Consider the following 21,420-nt stretch of genomic DNA (forward strand, 5'->3'; position numbering starts at 1 on the left):
AGAGGCGCAAATATACTGTACACTCCTTCCTGCTTTTTGTGGAAATTAGGCGGTCATCCAGGCCGCTAGTTGTCGCTAAGACCTGTTCGGACAACCACGCTGAGGCGGCTGAGGCATTGTTTGGGGAGTTTTGGTCAATATTATCGGCTGTATGTCTAAACAAATTTGATATGTTTCTCTCATAGTTGTGTCAGAAAATATTGCGAATATAGCAGTGAGCTGTCTTAAATAAGTAAGTTCCTTCTTATCGAAGTCAAAACAACAACCGAGTTAGCAGTTAGCAATGCCAAAGCCATCATGATTTGACAGAGGTAAGTTGGTTAAAAAACACAATACACTGCTGATACTTTCTCTAACTGATTTAACTAAGTTTAATGTTATTATGTATCATGATAATGTTAAGCTTGATGTAAGGCTATGTAGGTCACGAATGTTTGGTGTGTTTTTTGTTTTTAGATGAAGTATTACTGCAATGATGATCACACTTATATGACCCCAAGTGATATGAATTAATGTGCTGGTGTTGTTTTTCTCAGTGACTTCAGTTAGAATTGCATCAAGGGGGTGATGCTGCAGGCGATTCGCTGTCCCCTGCCGAGGTCTCTCATCTCCATCAAAAGGCAATGGATCCGCACCTTCTGCTCCACAAAGCTCCACTCTCTGCAGGGCGAGGACGCCACAGAGACTCGGCGGAACCCCCTTAACATCCAGATGCTGTCCAGAACTCTCCACGAGCAGATATTTCGGGGTCTGCAGCCGGAGTATCGGGAGGAGGCTGTGGACCGCAGTGTGAGGCACTTGCAGAAGCATCAGCTGTGGGGGAAGGAAACCTCACTGTTACCTGACGTGGAGCTAAAACTTTCCAAAATGTACGGCCGCAATATCGACGAGCATTTTCGCACTTTGGCCCAGAAGCAAACGCTTCCCTATCTCGAAGCCGCCACCGAGCTGCAGCAGGCAGAGCTTCCTCCCATGCCTCAGGAGTGGACATGGCAGGTCGGTTGGACACGCTACGGGCCCAAAGGAGAGAGTCACAGGGTCGATTTCCCGGACGAGACTGCACTTGTGTTTGACGTGGAGGTGTGCATGACAGAGGGACAGTGTCCTACACTAGCGGTTGCTTTGTCTCCTACTAACTGGTGAGAAAGGATGTACAGTACAGGCCCAAAGTTTGGACACACCTTATTCCAATGCGGTTTTTTTTTATTTTCATGACTATTTACATTGTAGATTGTCACTGAAGGCATCAAAACTATGACACCTGTGAAGGTAAAACCATTTCAGGTGACTACCTTTTGAAGCTCATTGAGAGAATGCCAAGAGTATGCAAAGCAGCAATAAGAGCAAAGGGTGGCTATTTTGAAGAAACTAGAATATAAAACATGTTTTCAGTTATTTCATCTTTTTTTTGTTAAGTACATAACTCCACGTGATGCCTTCAGTGACAATCTACTATGTAAATAGTCATGGAAATAAAGAAAAAAGCATTGAATGAGAAGGTGTGTCCAAATTTTTGGCCTGTACTGTATGTGTCACTGTTAATAAGTTGTCATCATTGGTAGTAAAATAATGTGTTCGTTGCAAGGTATTCCTGGTGCAGCAAACGTCTGATTGAAGAGCGCTACTCCTGGTCAAACCAGCTGACCCTGGCTGATCTCATCCCATTGGAGACACCGATGAACTCAGTCCGTCCTCCAGGGGGTCAGTGGAAGGAGCGTCTCATAGTGGGACATAATGTCAGTTTTGACCGATCTTACATAAAGGAGCAATACTTGCTGAAGGTGAGTGTTTGGGGACGTGGTATCGCAATTTGGGATGTCCCTATCCACAATTTTGGCCTCCTGAGTCCTGATCCGATACTTTGACAATAGATAAATGAACTGATGTTTTATAGCAAGTAAAACACAATAACACATTTTATGAACTTATCTTATTACTTTTAGAAGTTGATAATATTGTTGTAAATCAGTTGATGTAATACATTTGTGGTATTGAATGCTACATACAATTTCTTTTAACAAAATAAAGTGGCTAGTGCACAGTAACGAAACCAAAACAACATTTACCGTAATTTCCGGACAATAAGCCGCTACTTTTTCCCCTTGTTCTGATCCCTGCGGCTTATACTAGGGTGCGGCTTATTTACGGCCTGTTCTTCTCCGACACCGACAAAGAGGATTTTGGTGGTTTTAGTACGCAGGAGGAAGACGATGACACAATGATTAAAGACTGACTTTTCATATACCGGTAGGCTGGTTATTTTGATAGCGTACAGGCGAGCACTTTGTGTTACTTTGCACCGTTGTATTATTTGTACTCTGCACGAATGCTTTTCGCCATGTCAAAGATGTGAAAGTTTGATTGAATGATTGAAAGATTTATTGTTAATAAATGGGGCGCTTTGCGTTCCCAAACAGTCATCTCTGTCCCGACAATCCCCTCCGTGGTAGCAGGAACCCCTATATACTACGGTAATTACACATCAAAACCCTGCGGCTTATAGTCGGGTGCGGCCTATATATGGAGCAATCTGTATTTTCCCCTAAATTTAGCTGGTGCGGCTTATAGTCCGGAAATTACGGTACTCTCTGGCTTTGTAAACAATACCAAGAAAAACCCCAAAACGATTTTGTAATTATAAGGGAAAAAAATATCGATCTCCCAATTTCCCGGACTATGGAGCGCACTGGGTTATAAGCTGCACCCGCTTAAATTTTAGGACAAAAAAATAGTTTTCCATATAAGCTGCACCGGACAATAAGCTGCAGATATATTCGTTGTAAAATTATTTTTTTTGCACAAAGATTTTGTGAATGTTTATACCTTAATATACCCTAATTGTTTCCAAACTATGTCTGTAACACGGCAGTAAAACAGATGAGCAAACAAAACAAAAGTCATCGTCATGGACCCATTAGCTGCGGAAGCTAGCTCTCCAATCCACTAAACAGACTCAATAACTCCATAGTGACGTTTTGGTGAATTTACTGAGGAATTTGAACTATACAAAAAGAATGCCATTGTAAGTTAATAATACTAACACAGACACTCGTAAATGTGTCAGCATATTAGCTAATGCTAACAACGCTAGCTTGATTACATTACGATAGCACGTACAAATATGTATGAAAACACTCCTACAGACATCACACATGGGACGATTTAGTAAGTATGAATAGTTTTAGTTATATTGCACAACTTTCAAGGCGAATTTACGGTAATCCCTTTAGTATACAGGGTTTTGGATTTTTGGCTAAAGTATTCCGCAATGTCAGCAGCTGTATTGAAAGGCTAGAGTCATCGTTCACAATAGCGCTACACGTAATACTCCTGAACTGTTCAGTGGAAAATACTTTGCACCGGCTGTGAAACTGTGAGTCATTAAATAAAAAGTGCCTTCGTCTTTACAAGGAGAAAACAGCCGCAATTTGATGTAAGGATTCTTACCAGATCGACAAGTCTGAGTGGAGCAGATACCACGACATATTCCAGGATGTTTCATACCCAGACTTGGTGAACTACCTAATCTTTCAACCCAGCCCATGTTACACCTTGAAGGATTTTCAAAATTATAATAGTCTAGAAAACCATGACCGCTTTGTTTGTGACATTTGTGTTTCTGCAAAAACCCAGGGGACATTGTATCCAGGCTTTAGTAATGCACTCTTAGAAATTATCCGACCCAAGTTTGACACCATGATAATCATGGACAACTAATCTAAGGTCATCTCAGCACACTGTGACTGTAAGGCAGGATTTGGAGATTGCTGTTCTCATGTTGTTTCACTTGTGTTTAAGTATTCATGAGCAATAAAACTACAATCAAAGTTCTTCGACCAATCACGTCAGGTTATTGCAAAGTGTGGCTGTCGTTTTTTAAAAATTTATTTTTACTTGCAAAATTTTCTTAATTACCTGAAATGAAATGATCCGAACAAACACAAAGCCGTCATAGCATGTCACATCTCGGTTGATTGCAGAAATCCATGCTCGCCTTTGCCGTTCAGTCTTTTTTTCAGCCGCTTCCATCTGTCCAGAAATATGCTTAGGAATGCGATAAAAGTTAGTAATATCTCTCCCACTTCTATCGCGGCAGTTGACGATCGCACACGTCGTCGGTATTATCAGTATCACCTGATAAATGGCCAGCAACAATGGCCGTGTTTACAAACAAAGCCTGCTAATATGGCCAATTGCAATGCATTGTGGGAAATGTAGAATAATTGATTGCCCTTTGTTTTTATACTGGTGCTATACTAGGTATCGATAGTATCAACATCTGGATCGATCACCCCAACTTTACATTGAAGCTGTAGCAGTTAGCTTCTTGTGTCATCCTGCTTGTAGTGTGTGTGTAGCATGCTTAGCCATTCCTTTTCCTCTAGTCCTCCAGTGATAATGATACTTTGCAGAAACTTAGTTTATTTACTGCCATGGTGGTGAGAATTGGTATCTTTGAAGCGGCTTCACACTGTGGATATACGACGTGTTTGTTGCAGCTAGAGCCGGTGTTCTGGCAAGACACACACCCTCCTGCAATTCATGCACTTCCTGCATGTGTGTAACAAGGAATATGGAAATGGGATTGTGTCTTTCTGAGTGTGCATTCCTTTTGAATGAATGTTTTATGCGTGTACAACCTTGAGCCTTGTGTAAACACAGCTGCGGTAAAGATAGTATGAGCTAGGCAGCTCATCAGTGGATCAACGATCAGACCCCATTATCGGTAAAGGGACATCTCTAATTGCAGTCACTGCAGGTTTTGTTTTGTGTGTTTTTATTATATTCTATGTTGCAGTGCAGCACACCTGTGTTTGACTTGTAACTCACATCCAAATGTGTTCTTATCTCAAGGGCTCTAAGGTGCGCTTCATAGACACTATGAGTCTGCACATGGCTATCTCAGGCCTGACTGGCTTCCAACGCACACTGTGGATGGCCAACAAGCTGGGCAAGAGAAGGGGCCTCCAGGAGGTCAGCCAACACTTAAAGAAAGTGGGACAGAAAAAAGATGGCCCAAAGGTTTGCATATTTTTAGTCGTGATATTTTTAGCTTAAAGACGAGCGTTTTCACAAGTGTTTTTGTTCACAGATTGGCTATTGGGACTGGGTGAATATTAGCAGTATTAACAACTTAGCTGATGTCCATGCTCTGTACGTGGGAGGGCCACCACTGCAGAAAGAAGCAAGGGAGACTTTTGTAAAAGGCACAATGATGGATGTTAGGAACAACTTCCAGGTATGAGGTTCACTATATATCATTGAACACCTGAGTTCATATTATATTAAAGCACGGATGTCAAACCCCGGTAGTGCTGTAGCTAATGATTATCTTATTATTGATAATTTGTTCTATTAATCTGATAAAATTGACTTTATAGCCTCGACGTATTTTAGGGATTTTTAAACGATTGTTCTGCTTTTCTTAACCTTCATTCTTATTTCTAATAGATGGGCATGATCAACATTGAAATTATACTTTTAACATGTGTGCTTTAATAAAAAATGTGAAAAAAAATCCCACAAAATTCTGTTCGCCGCCACACAGATCATGTCAACCACACACCACCTGTGCACTCTTTTGCAGCGGCTCTGCGAAAACTATGTCCGCATATTTAAAATCCTATGCACGCCATGTGGACCGGATTATATTATTTGTATTGGTTGCATTAAACGATCAATTTACGTTCTGTTGCTTTAATTTAAGCTTTTTTCTAATTGAATTCATCAAATTATTGTTGGAGCCCTTAACCATTGGCCAGCTGGTCACCTTTAGCCTGTCAGGTAATTTTATGTGGCCAACAGAAGCCCAAATGCAAAATGAACGCGCCAATTTATTATTTTCCTTACTGCATTCAGGTTTTTTTTAACTGCAGTTGCATATTTTAGATATTTTTGTCACCAAAACCTTTTAAACTCGACAACTACACTTGAATATTTGCTTTATTGTCACCGTTTTTCCTTGGATGCGTGATTTCAAAACGGTTTATTCACCCATTTGTGAGCATTTGTTGGAAGTTAAAGCCATAGACCATAATGTTGTCTCTGCTATCCCCTGCAGGAGCTAATGCAGTACTGCGCCCTGGATGTTCAAGCCACACATGAAGTTTTCATAGAACAGCTACCCCTCTTCATTGAAAGGTAAGAAAACTCTCTCACTATTGTTTGAAATACTTAAATAGTATAGTGTGTCACTGTCGCTAGAGGATAATGCTGACTTACTGATGTATCTCTACCAAGATGTCCCCACCCGGTGACATTCGCTGGCATGCTGGAGATGGGCGTGAGCTACCTTCCTGTCAATCAAAATTGGGGCAGATATCTGGAGGATTCCCAAGACATTTATGAAGAGCTCCAGAGAGAGATGAAAAAGTCACTCATGACTCTGGCTGATGACGCATGCCAGCTCCTGGAGGAAGAGAGGTGAGGGAAAAGAGCCTTTATTAGGACCTAAAATCTAAATTTATACAACAGGTTGCTGTAGACTAATGGGGATGTCTGAGAAAGGGTACAAATTAATACAGGTAAAATGAGCTAAAGTATTTAATTTTAATGGCTTTCTGCAGGCCTTACAGGAAGTCATGGTGTATTAGGTAGAACAGTACTGTACTTGGGACACAAAAAATACCTTTTGAGTGACTACACCTTTGGACACAAGTATAAGACCTTCTTCATGTTACTGAGACATCTTGGACAATTCTATGCTTCAAACATAGTGTGATTAGGGTTACACGATATAAATGATATGCATTTGGCAGATGATAGAAATGTTATCACTACCGTCATTCAGTATCATGATAATGCATCTTGTTCTAGCTGCGTCACGCTAATTTGACAGCCGCGCAAAGCAATGTTGAGTCCTTGCTAGTCACCTATCCTCGCCTCCATGGCCGCAAATAAATTTAACATTTCTTACAGGTAGCATTATCACTGGAGGACAAGGAAGAGCTAAACATGCTACAATACACTGCATAAGAGCATACAAGAATCAATGTTAACCGCTAAGCAATAGATCTTGAATACAAAGAGAGTTGGGCGGATTGACACAAAAATCGGCAGTAATGATACCAAGTATATGATCGATACTACAGTTATTTGATGGATATTTATTTACTACCACAAAATCATTTTTGTTATGGTTCATAAACTCAACAAAATAAGTCCCTGGTCACAGGAAGGTTTTAAGGGGTAAAACCATCAGAGCCAATAGTATTTTTTGTCCTTACTATTTAATTTATTTTGCAAAAAATATTGAATGCAATAAGAAGGAACAAGGATATACATTAAATATTTTTTTGATATTGTTACGCCATCCTGTTTTTTTAAATTAAAATTTAATCATTTAATGATCTTGAAGATTTGACATATAAGTATCAACAATTTTGCATACTACAAATTTGTAGTATCACCCAAAACTAATGTAATGTAGTCAAAAAATAGAAGATAATGTGTTCATTACATATTTACAGAAGTGTAAATAATACCATGTTACAACAGAAAGTAACCAGTGTTTTACGGACAATTTGCAAGTAGATTAATAATAGTTTTCACAAAATAATAAAACCAGAAATGAGGCAATGTTAGCAGCCTAATTGGGAGTTTTTATAACCCGTTTTGTATCATTTATACACCATATAATATTTTGTGATTAGGGCTGTCTTCGATTAAAGATTTTCATAGTCGAAGATTTTGCTCATGGTTGACGATCAGTTGAATGAGTTAAATGCTTCTAGTCCTTAATAGTTTTTGGAACTACTAGCAGACGAGCCAGGCTTCTTGTCTAACATCATTTATATTTAACCTCACAAATGCTTTACAAACACACTTGTGTAAAACATCTTTCCAGAGGTCAGGGCAGTTGTATAGATGAACAACTTCATATGTTGTGTATTTGATGTCATTGACCCTAGATTTAAAGATGACCCTTGGCTTTGGGACCTTGAGTGGGACGTGCAGGAGTTTAAGCTGAAAAAGGCGCCGGCGAGCAAGAAGAAACAGGCCATTAAAGCAGCACAATCCCAAACTGCTACTCCACTTCCAGACTGGATGGAAGGTAAACCCTTAAAGTATGGACAACCAATGTATAGGAGGCATTCATTTTAGATGACATGTTTTCTGCTACAAGATGAAGGTCCACCATCTGAAGAGGATGTGGCAGCAGGTTGCCCTAGCAGGGCAGCTGTTGAAAAACTAAAGGAAACAGTCAGTCGACTTCCCAAAAGAAAACAACACCTGCCTGGACATCCTGGGTCTGATTTCGAAACGACACTTAAGACCAAACCTGTGTCCTTTCTGCTGTTCCTCATCATGTCCCCTCTTGGCTGCACCGTCAGGTGGTACCGTAAGCTGTGTGAGAAGATGTCTGCGGATGGCTGGTCCCCTGGAGCTGGTCTTATCAGTCTTCAAATGAGAGTAACTCCTAAGCTGATGGGTCTGACATGGGATGGCTTTCCCTTGCATTACATGGAGAAACATGGCTGGGGGTATCTTGTTCCCGGACGCAGGGATAACTTGAATCCCCAGGAGGGAAATATAGCAGCAGCTTGCCCTCACAGGTAGAGTCTGATTGATAGCTGATGAAGCTTAGTTTGTTGTGTTGAAGCATTTAATGCTCCTCAGAGAGATTGAGCGTGTTTATAGAGAGTACTGCGAGCAGAACAGCAAGGAACAGCCTAAATATGAGTGCACACCATCAGATGATGTCATGTGGACAGACAGCACAGTTTGGGCAAAGGTACAATTTGATGCAATGTGACTAACACATCATTCTATATGATACTCTGACGTCATAATATGTAGTCACGTGTTTATGTGTTTACCAATGTTGCGCACCATACAAGCACAATGATGGAGATTTTTGTTTAACTCGTTATCAGGTAGAGGAGTATGGATCTTTGGAGAGGTTGACAGATGAACATGGAGCGAATGGAGCGGCATATGAGGTATGCAATAAGTTCCATGCTATTTTGGTGTCTTTTGTCATACATGTTTCTTATTAATAACAACAATATATATGTGTTACTATCATCAATGCGTATGTTTTGAATTGTATCGTTTAATACTAGGGATGTGCCTTCTATCTATTTCTATAATTTAAGAGACGCAATACTCTGCGCATGAGCTTAGTAGCTCAGCTTTGTGTGCACTATCAAGTTTGCACTTGTTTTAATACACACAAACCTTTATTAGATTAGGCCCTATGTGTTGTTTAAATGTACTGTATGTACAGAAGTGATCATTTTAATTAACTTTACCAACCAAGCACATTTTAAACCCAGGAAGTGAACAAACTGTCATTTGTTTCTGAAGGGTAGGACTAAATGAGCTATGCTTTTTCATATTCCTTTTCGGACATGTTGAATTGTGCAACTGTAAACATGTGATGCATCACAAAGCATTACCCAATAAAAAGTTGTATTTCTTGTTGCAGAAACAACAAGGTGGCCGTCGTTCTCGTTATGTCCCAGAGGAGAGTCACTGCCCTCATCACCAAGGAAATGGACCCTACAACGATGTCGATATACCCGGGTGTTGGTTTTTCAAATTACCACATAAGGTAATGTTTCAGCGAGAGTAACTCCAAGAACCAGCGTTGCGTAAAGCACTCATGGGAAATGCACGTGTTTCAGGATGGCAATCAAAATAACGTTGGCAGTCCTTTTTCCAAAGACTTCCTGCCTAAGATGGAGGATGGGACTCTGAGGGCAGGGAGTGGAGGAACCAACGCCACACGTGCCTTAGAGATCAACAAAATGATGTCCTTCTGGAGGAATGCTCATAAACGTATAAGGTGTGTATCATTACTAACTATATGATCACATCAGACTCAGGATCTGCTACCCGTTGAAGTGTTAAGTGTCCAAAAAGACCAAAAAGTGTTGCTAGATTTGTCACTTTTTTAATGCTTGCTAGATTTGTCACTTTTTTAATGCTTGCTACATATACAACAGTTTAGACCAGGCCTGGGCAATTATTTTGACTCGGGGGCCAAATTTAGAGAAGAAAATGTATCTGGGGGCCGGTATATCTGATTTTTAGGAACACTAATACAAAACCTCACAATAATGTCTGATTGAATGCTAAAAAACGTCATGACAGACCGCCTTAAAAAATGGAATGGAATTTAAAAAAATTTTTACTGAATGAGACACCCAGAATGTACAAGAAAATAAAGAATGTGGGATTTACAATATTAACTATGAACGATAAAACACGGAATACTAACAACATATGAACGTCACACCCCCTCTCGATTGACATATTTTACAATTAAGCGAAACGCAACAAAAATGTAACAAACAGCGAAATATGAACGCGAAGGGTAAAAAAAACCAAAGACCTACAATCGGATATATCACTAAGCTTTAGAACTTTGTTCTAAAAATCTCCTTCCGCGTCTGTCCCTGACACCCACATTTCAGGCTGGCCGCTCTGGAAACACTATGTGGAAACGCTCCCCACCCACACTGCTTGGTGCCTCGTCTGAGCTGCTGTGACTTAGATTACCATAGTCAATCAATCAATCAATCAATCAATGTTTATTTATATAGCCCTAAATCACAAGTGTCTCAAAGGGCTGTACAAGCCACAACGACATCCTCGGTACAGAGCCCACATACGGGCAACTAATATAACTAATATATCATGCAAAAGCACAGATTGCAACCATTGAAATACTTTGTATAGTTCAAGACTTACTGTAATTTGAAAACATCACTGCACATCATAATGGCAGCTACAGTTTCCATGTTAAATATCTAAAAAAATTATTTGGGAATGTCAGGCGGGCCAGATTGAAAATCCCCCGGGCCTTAATTTACCCAGGTCTCGTTTAGACAAAGCTAAGCTTATGAGGTGTGCTAAGAAGCAGAGTTGCAATGACAAGCTGCATTCAGACAGTCCCATTAAAGAGTTGTGATGACAAGCTGCATCCAGACAGTCCCATTATGATGTGTTTATGAACAGGTGGTGCCTTCAAATTGTGTTTCAAATGTATACAAAACTGTTAGAATTTTAAGCCCTTTATTTTAATATAATAAGGTCAACTATAAATTATCCATGCAGATAAAGGTGCACATGAAAAAAAATATTTTCATTCATTGGTACCCGCTGTCTTTTTGTCATCTTCATTGACGCAGGAAGAGGTCTGATACTTTTCAAATGGTCAAACACAGATACGAAATGTTTAACTTCTGTTGATTCTAGTTAAGTCTGATTTACTTAAGCGTTGCTAAATCAGAAAATCGAATTGTATTCTTAAGAGCATGTCTTTCGCCTGAACTGTATGGTGCTGGAAAAGCTTTAAAAAAATGGACACGCAAGAGTTTCAAAGATCAATGAAGTGTGACTTTTGTCGTAGCTCCCAGATGGTGCTGTGGCTGAGGAAGGCAGAGCTTCCTCGTTTTGTGAGCAGGTGCGTATGCTGTATGTGATCTTAAATAACTGAAAAAGTGAATGGAAGAAAAATGCCTTCTATGATATTCAAGGCACAAAGACTTTGATGGAGAGGGGCAGTACGGCGCTATATTACCTCAGGTTGTCACCGCTGGCACGGTAACAAGGCGTGCTGTGGAGCCGACGTGGCTGACTGCCAGTAATGCACGTGTAAGACACGCAGAAATACATAATGTAAGTCAATTCATAAGCTTTGTTTTGTTAAACGGACTATGTTCCGTGTTTTCAGAGGGACAGAGTGGGCAGTGAGCTCAAGGCAATGGTGCAAACGCCACCTGGCTACCACCTTGTTGGAGCAGACGTGGATTCTCAAGAGTTGTGGATTGCAGCTGTGCTCGGAGAGGCCAGTAGTGGCATGCATGGTGAGAATTGTCATAGGGAAGCTGGAGTCTATCCCAATTGATGGGGCGAAATGTGGGGCTACACCCAGGGCACATATTGAAAACTATTACTACCCCTTTAAAGACACCGGTGGACCTGTCATGCATGTTTTGGACGGTGAGGGAGAACATAAAAGCGGAGACAGCTGAGATAATATTCAAACTTACATACGAACCTTCACTCCCTCTCCAAGTACGTCAATTCCAGTCTGACTAACGTGTGTGTGGCGTTCAGGGTGTACAGCGTTTGGCTGGATGACCCTTCAAGGAAAGAAGAGCCAGGGCACTGACCTGCACAGCCGCACCGCCGACACCGTGGGCATCAGCAGAGAGCACGCCAAAGTGTTTAACTATGGCCGCATCTACGGAGCAGGACAGCCCTTTGCCGAAAGGCTGCTGCTGCAGTTCAACCATCGACTTAGTCAGACGGAAGCTGCCAGTAAGGCCAGACAGATGTATGCTTTAACAAAGGGTTTACGAAGGTACACAAAACTATTAAAATTATTGGACAGTTTGTGCAACTTGAGCAATGTGCTGCATGCGTTTCTTTGTCAGATACCAACTAGCAGAGGAAGCTGAGTGGCTGGTCAACGAATTGGAAATTGAGGTGGAAAGAGAGGAGGATGGAAGTGTATCCCTGGAGGAGTTGCGGAAGATCAATAGACTGGCCTCACAGCAGTAAGAAAAATAAATGTAGTATAACTCAATTCCTACAAAAATGAAAACCGCTTTTGTGTATACTCTCTGTTCAATTTTCTCATTAAAACCCGCAAGTTCCCGACGGAGAAGGTGGGACCTGGTGGGCAAACGCTTGTGGTCTGGAGGCACAGAGTCTGACATGTTTAACAAACTGGAGTGCATTGCCCATTCAGCCCAACCTGCGACGCCTGTGCTGGGCTGCAGGATTAGCAGAGCTTTGGAACCCATCGCAGTAAAGGATGAGGTGAGCCAAGACTGGATTATTACATTTAAATAACCTTTAACATCGGGGGAACCAGCCATCACCAGGTCCTGAGTCCTGTGCAACAAACATTTCCTCCAGGAACTCGCGACCGCACTAATTCACACAAATTCCAGCAACCCCTGTGAATTATTATGAACAACTTTGTCCAATGTCGGCACTTTCCCAATCAGCGTAATTTTTGCCAATCAAATTTCACTCACAGAGGCATTGAAACAAGCACATTAGCTGTCTAAATAACTGTCCAATCAAAACTCAGTTTCTTGTGTAGACAAAGCAGCAACATGTAACAATATATCAACTCTTTATTGATCATCGACACAATTGTAGCTCAGACCTATTTCCTGTTTCTGTCTACGGCACCAAGTCTTCTGGGTAATATAAAAATATTCACTTTTAATAATTACATTTTTATTTATCCAGGGAAAGGTAATTACAAACAGATTGTCGTTTGCAATGCTGACCTAGGACAGACGCAGCATTTTCATGACGGAGGTTGGTGCGTGACAATAATCTCTAATAGTCTCTCATTTATATAGGTGGGTGTAATAATCGATTTTTAGATTCATCGCAATTCGAACAGGGACGATCATAAAATCGATTAGTAAACGTCAATAACCTACTCAGTGGCCTAGTGGTTAGAGTGTCCGCCCTGAGATCAGTAGGTTGTGAGTTCGAACCCCGGCCGAGTCATACCAAAGACTATAAAAATGGGACCCATTACCTCCCTGCTTGGCACTCAGCATCAAGGGTTGGAATTGGGGGTTAAATCACCAAAATTATTCCCGGGCGCAGCCACCGCTGCTGCTCACTGCTCCCCTCACCTCCCAGGGGTTGAACAAGGGGATGGGTCAAATGCAGGACAAATTTCACCACACCTCGTGTGTGTGTGTGTGTGTGACAATCATTGGTACTTTAACTTAATAATCGATATCCATCCATCCATCCATTTCCTACCGCTTGTCTCTTTCGGGGTCGCGGGGGGGGGGGGGGGGGGGGGTGCTGGAGCCTATCTCAGCTGCATTCGGGCGGAAGGCGGTGTACACCCTGGACAAATCGCATATTTATTGTACATAAAGTAATGCAGACAGTTCTAAAATTTGACTGCTGCGAACCACCTTACCAAAAGATCCGAGCTGCTCCTTTATTTTAGGGCACTTATGTTCCAGTTATGCACACATTTCATTATAATTTAATAAATGTAATGGGAATTAATTTTACTGTTTCTTATTACAAATACACTGTTTTTAAAAGTCGCAAGTGACAAACGCTTGTTTAGTCAAATGAAAATAAATGTAAAACTGCATCAATATACATTAAATAAAGATGCATCAATAATCGATTTTTAATCGAATCGTAATCAAATCGCGAGGTGCCAAAAGATTCCCACCTCTACTCATTAACCAACAAAAATTTGCACTATAGGCCACTCAACAGTTCACTAAGGCTCTAACATGCGGGGGTAAATGTGTTAAAACATAAATGAATGTTTGAGATGGACAAACACTTTAAACACAAATTAAACTTATTGTCCACAGAGCAGACAGCGGACAATCAGAACGCCTTTGGTTGTGTTTCTTTCTATAATTATAATTCATTATGACTATTATTAGTTATAATGAGGTCTTACGATGAGGTGGAGATTTGTTCAGGGCGTACCTCGCTTTCCGCCCGGGTGCAGCTGGGCTAGGCTCCAACATTGCAGCCGCAAATTCAGGAATTTCAGGCTGCAACAACCACAAAAAAAGCCAGTGAAATCATGGAGGGACTAAATAAAGTCATGTTTGTGAGACCTTATGTGTTTAACTTACTGGGTTCTGTTGCGTCAGTTCATCACCAGCAGAGTGAACTGGGTGGTCCAGAGCTCAGCAGTGGATTACCTTCATCTGATGCTGGTGGCAATGAAGTGGCTCTTTGAGGAACACGACATCGACGGACGCTTCTGCATCAGCATCCACGATGAGGTGCGGTACCTCGTCCGCAGCGAAGACAGATACCGAGCAGCACTGGCACTTCAGATCACCAACCTCCTTACACGGTCTGTTTAAAATCTATCTGGGATGAAAACACAAAATGAACAATGGTCATGAGTGCGCTTCCTTACCTCCCCAGGAGTATGTTTGCACATGCGTTAGGCATGCAGGACCTTCCACAGTCTGTCGCTTTCTTCAGTGCCGTTGACATCGACACGTGTTTGAGAAAGGAAGTCACCATGGATTGCGTGACTCCCTCCAACCCGACAGGTGTGGAACGAAGATACGGACTTCCCCCTGGTGAGCCTAAAACCAAACACGCTTGCAAAAAGTCAGTGTAGTGTTGAGCGCAGAGAGAAAATTGCTAAATTGTGTAAATTTGTAATACGGCTGTGACAATGAATTCTACAAAATGTTTGATTCATATTCTGTTGCGTCAATAATAATTGATAAAATCCGGACTTCACTTTTGAATATGCAGACATAGTTTCTGCACAGTTGCAGCAACAAAAAACACATGGTGTGATCTATGAGGCAGCAAAAAGTTTTAATACAAATTTAAATTAATGTGCACGTGTTAAAAGTGCTGAAAAATTGTTTGACTGTTTCCCCAATAATTGCATTGAGGCGATAAAGTGTTTTATCCGATTACATGAACAAACTGATTGATAGAGTACTGAAATAATCGACAGATGTAGCATTATTGATAAGAGTCTCTACAGTGCAGGGGTGTCAAACTCATTTTAGCTCAGGCGCCCCATGGAGGAAAATCTTTGCACACGCAGGCCGGACTATTAAAATCATGGCATTAAAACTGAAAAATAAAGAAAACTTCAGATTGTGCTAATTTGGCCAAAAATAGAACAAACACATTCTGAAAATATTACAATAAAAATATAGAAAAAAATACCGGCAGCGGTAGAGTTTAGATCCATGAAGGAAAGATGAAAGTGAATGCATGTTTATAACTGAATACATTTACATATGCATAAAAATTATTTTTATTTGTATTATTTTTTTTAATGAATCAAGTAACGTTTCTGACAACCTTTTCCCAAAACACAATAAGTAATGTGAGTTATAACAGGATAATGCATACATTTATCATTTGTTTTCAAAACGGTTACAAAAAAGTGTGACCCCAAAAATTTTCTGTGGGCCCCCTTTTTTATGACTTGATGGGGTCCCTGGGACCCCATTTTGAAAATTCCTATCGCCAACACTGATGGAGTATTGGTGCATGCAAGACAGTAGCAGGCGGCTGTGGCCTGCGGGACGGTTCTAATACTAATCAAATATCATCCTGGGGGCCATAGATAATTCATTCGGCCTGCTGGCTTTGACACATAGGATGCAGTGGATGTCTAATATTATGTCTGTCAGAAAGCTAAAAGAGATGACTGATATTCAGTCAGTGTGATACAATGCGGTTGTACACCACTGAGAACCACGCTAATAAACATATCGATCAGCAATCAAAAGCAGCCTTATTGGATGTGTAAAAGCAGGATTTTGGTTCCAGCTATTGTAATGGATCTCTTTAGGTTAGTTCTTAGTAATAAAAGCTGCCAAAAAGCATCAACCAATCAAAAACTTAGAAGAAGAAATTCATCACTTAACCTATGATATATTACAGTTTTAATGTCAGCCGTGGAAGAACCAGTACAAGTGGCACTTTGTATTAAGATGTGTAAAAGTAAAGTGTTTTTCTCATTTAAAATAAACAAATATTGCAGGAAACATGAACAATATGTGCTTTTAGGTGAAGCCTTGGACATCTACCAACTCATTGACATCACTAAAGGCTCCCTCAATAAAGGAAGTCAAGCAAAGGACACACAGAACAAGTGAACACAAATGTTTGGACGCTCATTAGCATGCAAGCTGGAGATGTGTCGAACCAACAAGAGGAGCTCGGCTCATTGTTTCCTCTTCTTCCGTTTGGGTTCTTGAGTCTCTTCGGCATCTTGGGACACAGCCTTAGATGGAATAAAGACAAATGCAAACACTGAGAGAGGGAAGCAACAGTTTTTCTCCCCCTCATATTGAGATTGATCATCAATCTGTGACTCTTACCTCCTGACTGTCGCCTTGCTCTTGCAGGGCTGCATCCAAAGTTGCAGCATTGATGCGGAAATCTCGAGATGTGCTCAGTTTCATGTACTGCATCAGATTTACCTGGAAGGCATTCTTGCTTTTTAGGTTTAAAAAAAAACAAAACAAAAAAAAAACTAGAATTGTTTTGCAGTGCACATCACGCCTACCTTTGACTTCTTAGAAAGCGTGATGAGGAATTTCTCATACTGCTCGATGCTGAAGATCAAGTTGGGAATAGCTTTGGTTTCACGGATAAGTTTTGACTTCCCAGAAAGCAAAAAAAAAAAGAGGAAAAACATGTTATTTTTACAATAAAATACAGTACATATGTAAGTGTGCTATTTATTTCACATGGTGGAATGAAGTGATTCTTAAATGCTCTATCTAGTGGTACGCCAAAGAAATACTGAATTAAATATTCAAGTATATTGCAGTGGCCAAAAATAATAAATATACTTGTTAAATAAAACCTCTGTCTTGTTTTTAATTAATATTTAGGCCTACTATGCTACATTATTTTAATGTTGGTCATTAGGGTGGTACTTGATTAAGGTGGACCCCAACTTAAACAAGTTGAAAAACTTATTCGGGTGTTACCATTTAGTGGTAAATTGTACGGAATATGTACTGTACTGTGCAATCTACTACTAAAAGTTTCAATCAATCAATCAATCAAAGTGTTTTTTGAGGTGGTACTTGATGAAAAAAGGTTTAAAGTCTAATGTTCGTATATATTAGAGCTGTCAAAGTTAAAGTGGCAACACCTGGGATTAATTGCAAAAATAGGTTTTGCATTATAGGTGTGCAAACGCAGTTTAATCACACAATATATTTTGATTGCACATTCTCCTTTACTTTAACCGCGGATGGTTACCTGAAAAGTGGCACATGTTATACGGTCAGTGATCAGGTCAATGCATACATCAGTGCAAGGATGAGTGAGGACACTCAAACTGGTGTGCTCGCATACAAATTTTGCCTAATAAGCACCCTTTTTGCAATATTATTGCAGAATTGTTAAAAATGTGCACTTCACATAACACTGTTGCCAAGTTTTGAGCAAATAATTGGTGGGTATTTACGTAAGTACAACTGACATTACTTTAGTGGCATAATATTTAGGTATTTTTGAAAGCTAATTCAAACTATCCAAGTAAGTAATAACTGCGATTAATCAATAATCAGATTTAAAAAATTACCGTAATTTTCAGACTATAAGCTGCTACTTTTTTCCTCGTGTTTTGAACCCTGCGCTTTATACAACGAGGCTGCTAATTTATTCCTTTTTACGGCCTCATGAGCTTCACATACCACCAATAAATTTAGCCTCGACACATCAGACCAATCAAATTGCCGAAAGGGTCAAGGTGGACCAATGACATTTTTCACACACTCACACAAACATTCAGTCAGCCATTTAGCATACACTGCACTCAGTTGGTTATTTATGCGTCATATAACGTACACTTATTCAGCCTGTTGTTCACTATTATTTATTTATTTTAAATTGCCTTTCAAATGTTTATTCTTGGTGTTGGGTTTTATCAAATACATTTCCCCAAAAAATGTGACTTATACTCCAGTGCGACATATATATGTTTTTTTCCTTCTTTATTATGCATTTTCGGCCGGTGCGACTTATACTCCGGAGCGACTTATACTCCGAAAAATACGGTAATTACTTTTTCGGTAGGTACTGTACTGTATGACGCGTTTCAAGCACTTTGTTTTATTATCTTTGTGAATGAACAAGCGCCTGTGTAAATATTTCATGTTTCAATGTGTACACTTGCGGATTATGAACGTGTGTGGCCAATATATGTACAAAATAAAATCCGTCCAATAATGAGGTGGGTGGGGCTTATAATCGAGTGTGCTCTACAGCCCGGAATGCATGGTAACTGTTTGACAGCACTCAATCGAGTGTGCTCTACAGCCCGGAATGCATGGTAACTGTTTGACAGCACTCGTATATACTTCATTATAAAATACATATTTGTGTCATCATCCTTACAGAAGCAACAATGTTCACTTCATTCCTTTTCTTTTTCTTCTTGTCGTCCACACCTCCACATGATTCTCCACCCTGGACGATAAAAAAATGAAACAGTTGCAAACATTAGTAACTTGCAATAACTGATAACTTGTCATTAAGCCTGGAATGTGCATGGCCTGGTTCAGACAACTCTGACCTGGACGTATGTGATGAAGGAGTAGCATTGTGGCGTTAGGTGGGAACCAGACAGTTTGACCTGCAAAATAGCACATACAGAATACTTAATAAGCATGAAGAAGAAGACTTTGACCCAAAAAAAAAGTTCTCACCAGCTTCTCAAAGCGCGCCGGTAGATTTCCATTTTGAGTGGCACATACTTGGATGTACTGTGAATGTGTTGAAAAATAAATTTTTATCATAGTGGGTATTTCAAATGTAGCTAGAAAACAATAAGTAGAGAACGGCATACATATTTAACCAGCGAGGTGAGGATGGTGTAAGTGCGACTCAGCTCTCTCAGCAGAGTGATGGTGCAAGTCCCGAGTTGCAGAGTGGTCTGGACCAACTCATTTAGTGCTGTCAGGAGGGTCCCAAGCTGTAGCGTCACTGCTTTCTCCACAGGATCCTGCTGACCTGCAGCCTGTGTGGCCTCTTCTACTTGTCAGCGACATAACAAAACGTAAAACACGTGTTTGCACTGTACTGGACAAGCTCAAATAACCCACACAGTTCATGCAAGTGAGCATCAGTGTAAAAAAAAGTCTCCTTACCAGGGCTTGATTTGTCAGAGGCTGTCTGGTTTTTCTTTCTACCAATCAGCCAGTCCACTTCATCTAGCACTTTGTCAATTTGGGAGAAAACCAGCAGCTGGAGCAAGAGGAAAATATATACGGTTTATTGAAAATTGAACAAAGCAAATCAAGAACTTGGGGAGGATAAACCCCGAGCACTTACTGCTGCTGTTGCTGCAGTTTTAATGTTGACAATAGCAAAGTGAGACTGATTTTCTACCTCCACATCCTGGAAATACAAACCGAACATGAGGTTAATTGGTCAAAGTTTATTTTGGAACATGCATACAGTATTATTATGATACATCACATATTTGACATTTTTTTAATTTATTTTTTAGAACATGTTCGACAAGGAGTAGGAAGAAACAAGGCTTATTTAATCCTGCCCCTTTTCCACTTGATAGCAAATACTAACACATGTTCACTTCCTGTTCTCAATTTGTATACAATTTACATCAACCCCTTCCAAATACATCAGTTCTCCTCAAATAGTTAAATGATTCACTTAATGAGACGGATATTATCTTATTTTTCAATAAGGATAGTCTGGTTGTCGCATAAAAAGACGAGAGATGAAGGCTGAGTGTACAATTCCTTTAAACTTATTGGTCACTGTCTGAAGCATTTTATCTTGGAAACATTAAAGAAAAATATGTGCCAACATAAATGACACGAACACATCAGTCAATGCTGAACACTCCTTGTTTGACAAATATTAGACTATTCCATTACAGTCCTGTAGGTGGCAGTAATGCATACAGTAATTCCAATATGTGCTTATTGTACTAGTACTGCAATGCACAAATCTTTTATTTTTATTTTACTGCTATCCTGAATGTAAGCAGACTAACAATTAAAAAGTGAAAATACATTCTGCAAACAGTACTTTTTATCCAGATATGCGCCAAAGTTGAATGGCTTCTTTCTCAGCCCATGTGCCATTTCTCTACAGTGTAATGTGGATCTTTTATATTTTTTATGGTACATTTTGTGTACACAGGGCCAAACAACACACACAATTATGTAAAGTCCCCATTTTGCTTGGAACAGCGCATTAAAATGTCAATTCATGAATGACAGGGCGCTTCATATGAAATTTTACTGCAAACGTATTTCTAGCCACTTTCCCGCTCCATCAATGATAGCGTAATTGCCGATTTCTCCACCCAGTTTTATTCTCTCCCGTGGCATAGAGTGGTAATTTGACGTACACTTTTCCCTCCTTTATCACTGTTAATTGGTTTCGGACAAGACCGCGATTAATGAATTTCCGCAAAGTAGGAATTATTACTTATTAATCAAATATTTTCATAGCTAGAGCATAATAAAACTGTTCACAACATACTAAATATATATTTCAACATTCTGAGCCCTCCAGACATGACATTACACTCTTTAGTTACCTTTTCACTCTTGTATTCCAATATAGTAATGCTGCCTCAGGCTGAGCCAATCAGTGGCCCCGATACTGAACAGCACACTCAGATTGGTTTGGTCTCTTCTAGTGGCCAATTCTACTGTAGTAATGATATTTTAGTTTATTTAGCCATTTTTATGCTTGAAAATGCCTAATTTAGGACCAAACATTTTTTATCATTCAATGTTATTTTGCACTAAAAACATATAATTTATTCCCCATGTATTCGCATTAGTACAAAACATACATAAAATCAAATTTAAAAAATACATTCTTTGACTTAAATAAAAATGCGCAAAAAAAAATTGTGATGCGGGGCAGCGGGGCCTCAAAGTAAAATTCTTCTTA

General features: G+C 40.0%; 2 protein-coding genes across 6 annotated transcripts in view; one reads left to right on the forward strand and one right to left on the reverse strand.

Moving 5' to 3' along the window:
- Positions 1-17,316, forward strand: polg (polymerase (DNA directed), gamma). The gene is made up of 23 exons (XM_062035954.1): positions 1-311; positions 537-1,139; positions 1,586-1,781; positions 4,855-5,022; positions 5,093-5,239; positions 6,062-6,141; positions 6,241-6,423; positions 7,911-8,053; positions 8,126-8,249; positions 8,334-8,555; positions 8,620-8,734; positions 8,877-8,942; positions 9,431-9,556; positions 9,630-9,790; positions 11,360-11,413; positions 11,487-11,604; positions 11,684-11,816; positions 12,070-12,316; positions 12,390-12,512; positions 12,609-12,777; positions 14,625-14,833; positions 14,908-15,068; positions 16,531-17,316. The coding sequence occupies exons 2-23, from the start codon at positions 568-570 to the stop codon at positions 16,617-16,619; spliced, it is 3,606 nt and encodes a 1,201-aa protein (XP_061891938.1). The 5' UTR covers positions 1-311; positions 537-567; the 3' UTR covers positions 16,620-17,316.
- The window catches only part of fanci (FA complementation group I), a 23,132-nt gene continuing 17,039 nt past the window's right edge, over positions 15,328-21,420 (reverse strand). Inside the window, exons 31-39 of one of the 5 annotated variants that reach the window (XM_062035951.1) lie at positions 19,816-19,881; positions 19,632-19,728; positions 19,331-19,518; positions 19,191-19,247; positions 19,058-19,117; positions 18,880-18,951; positions 17,033-17,128; positions 16,845-16,946; positions 15,328-16,747 (exon numbers count right to left, since the gene is read on the reverse strand). In XM_062035951.1, coding sequence (XP_061891935.1) covers positions 16,688-16,747; positions 16,845-16,946; positions 17,033-17,128; positions 18,880-18,951; positions 19,058-19,117; positions 19,191-19,247; positions 19,331-19,518; positions 19,632-19,728; positions 19,816-19,881 — 798 coding nt within the window. In that variant the 3' untranslated portion in view covers positions 15,328-16,687. The remainder of the gene's footprint in view (positions 16,748-16,844; positions 16,947-17,032; positions 17,129-18,879; positions 18,952-19,057; positions 19,118-19,190; positions 19,248-19,330; positions 19,519-19,631; positions 19,729-19,815; positions 19,882-21,420) is intronic. The other 4 variants (XM_062035949.1, XM_062035950.1, XM_062035952.1 and 1 more) reach the window with 4 other exon arrangements.

Source organism: Entelurus aequoreus, linkage group LG24 (genome assembly GCF_033978785.1).
Source record: "Entelurus aequoreus isolate RoL-2023_Sb linkage group LG24, RoL_Eaeq_v1.1, whole genome shotgun sequence".
Taxonomy (NCBI): Eukaryota; Metazoa; Chordata; class Actinopteri; order Syngnathiformes; family Syngnathidae; genus Entelurus; species Entelurus aequoreus.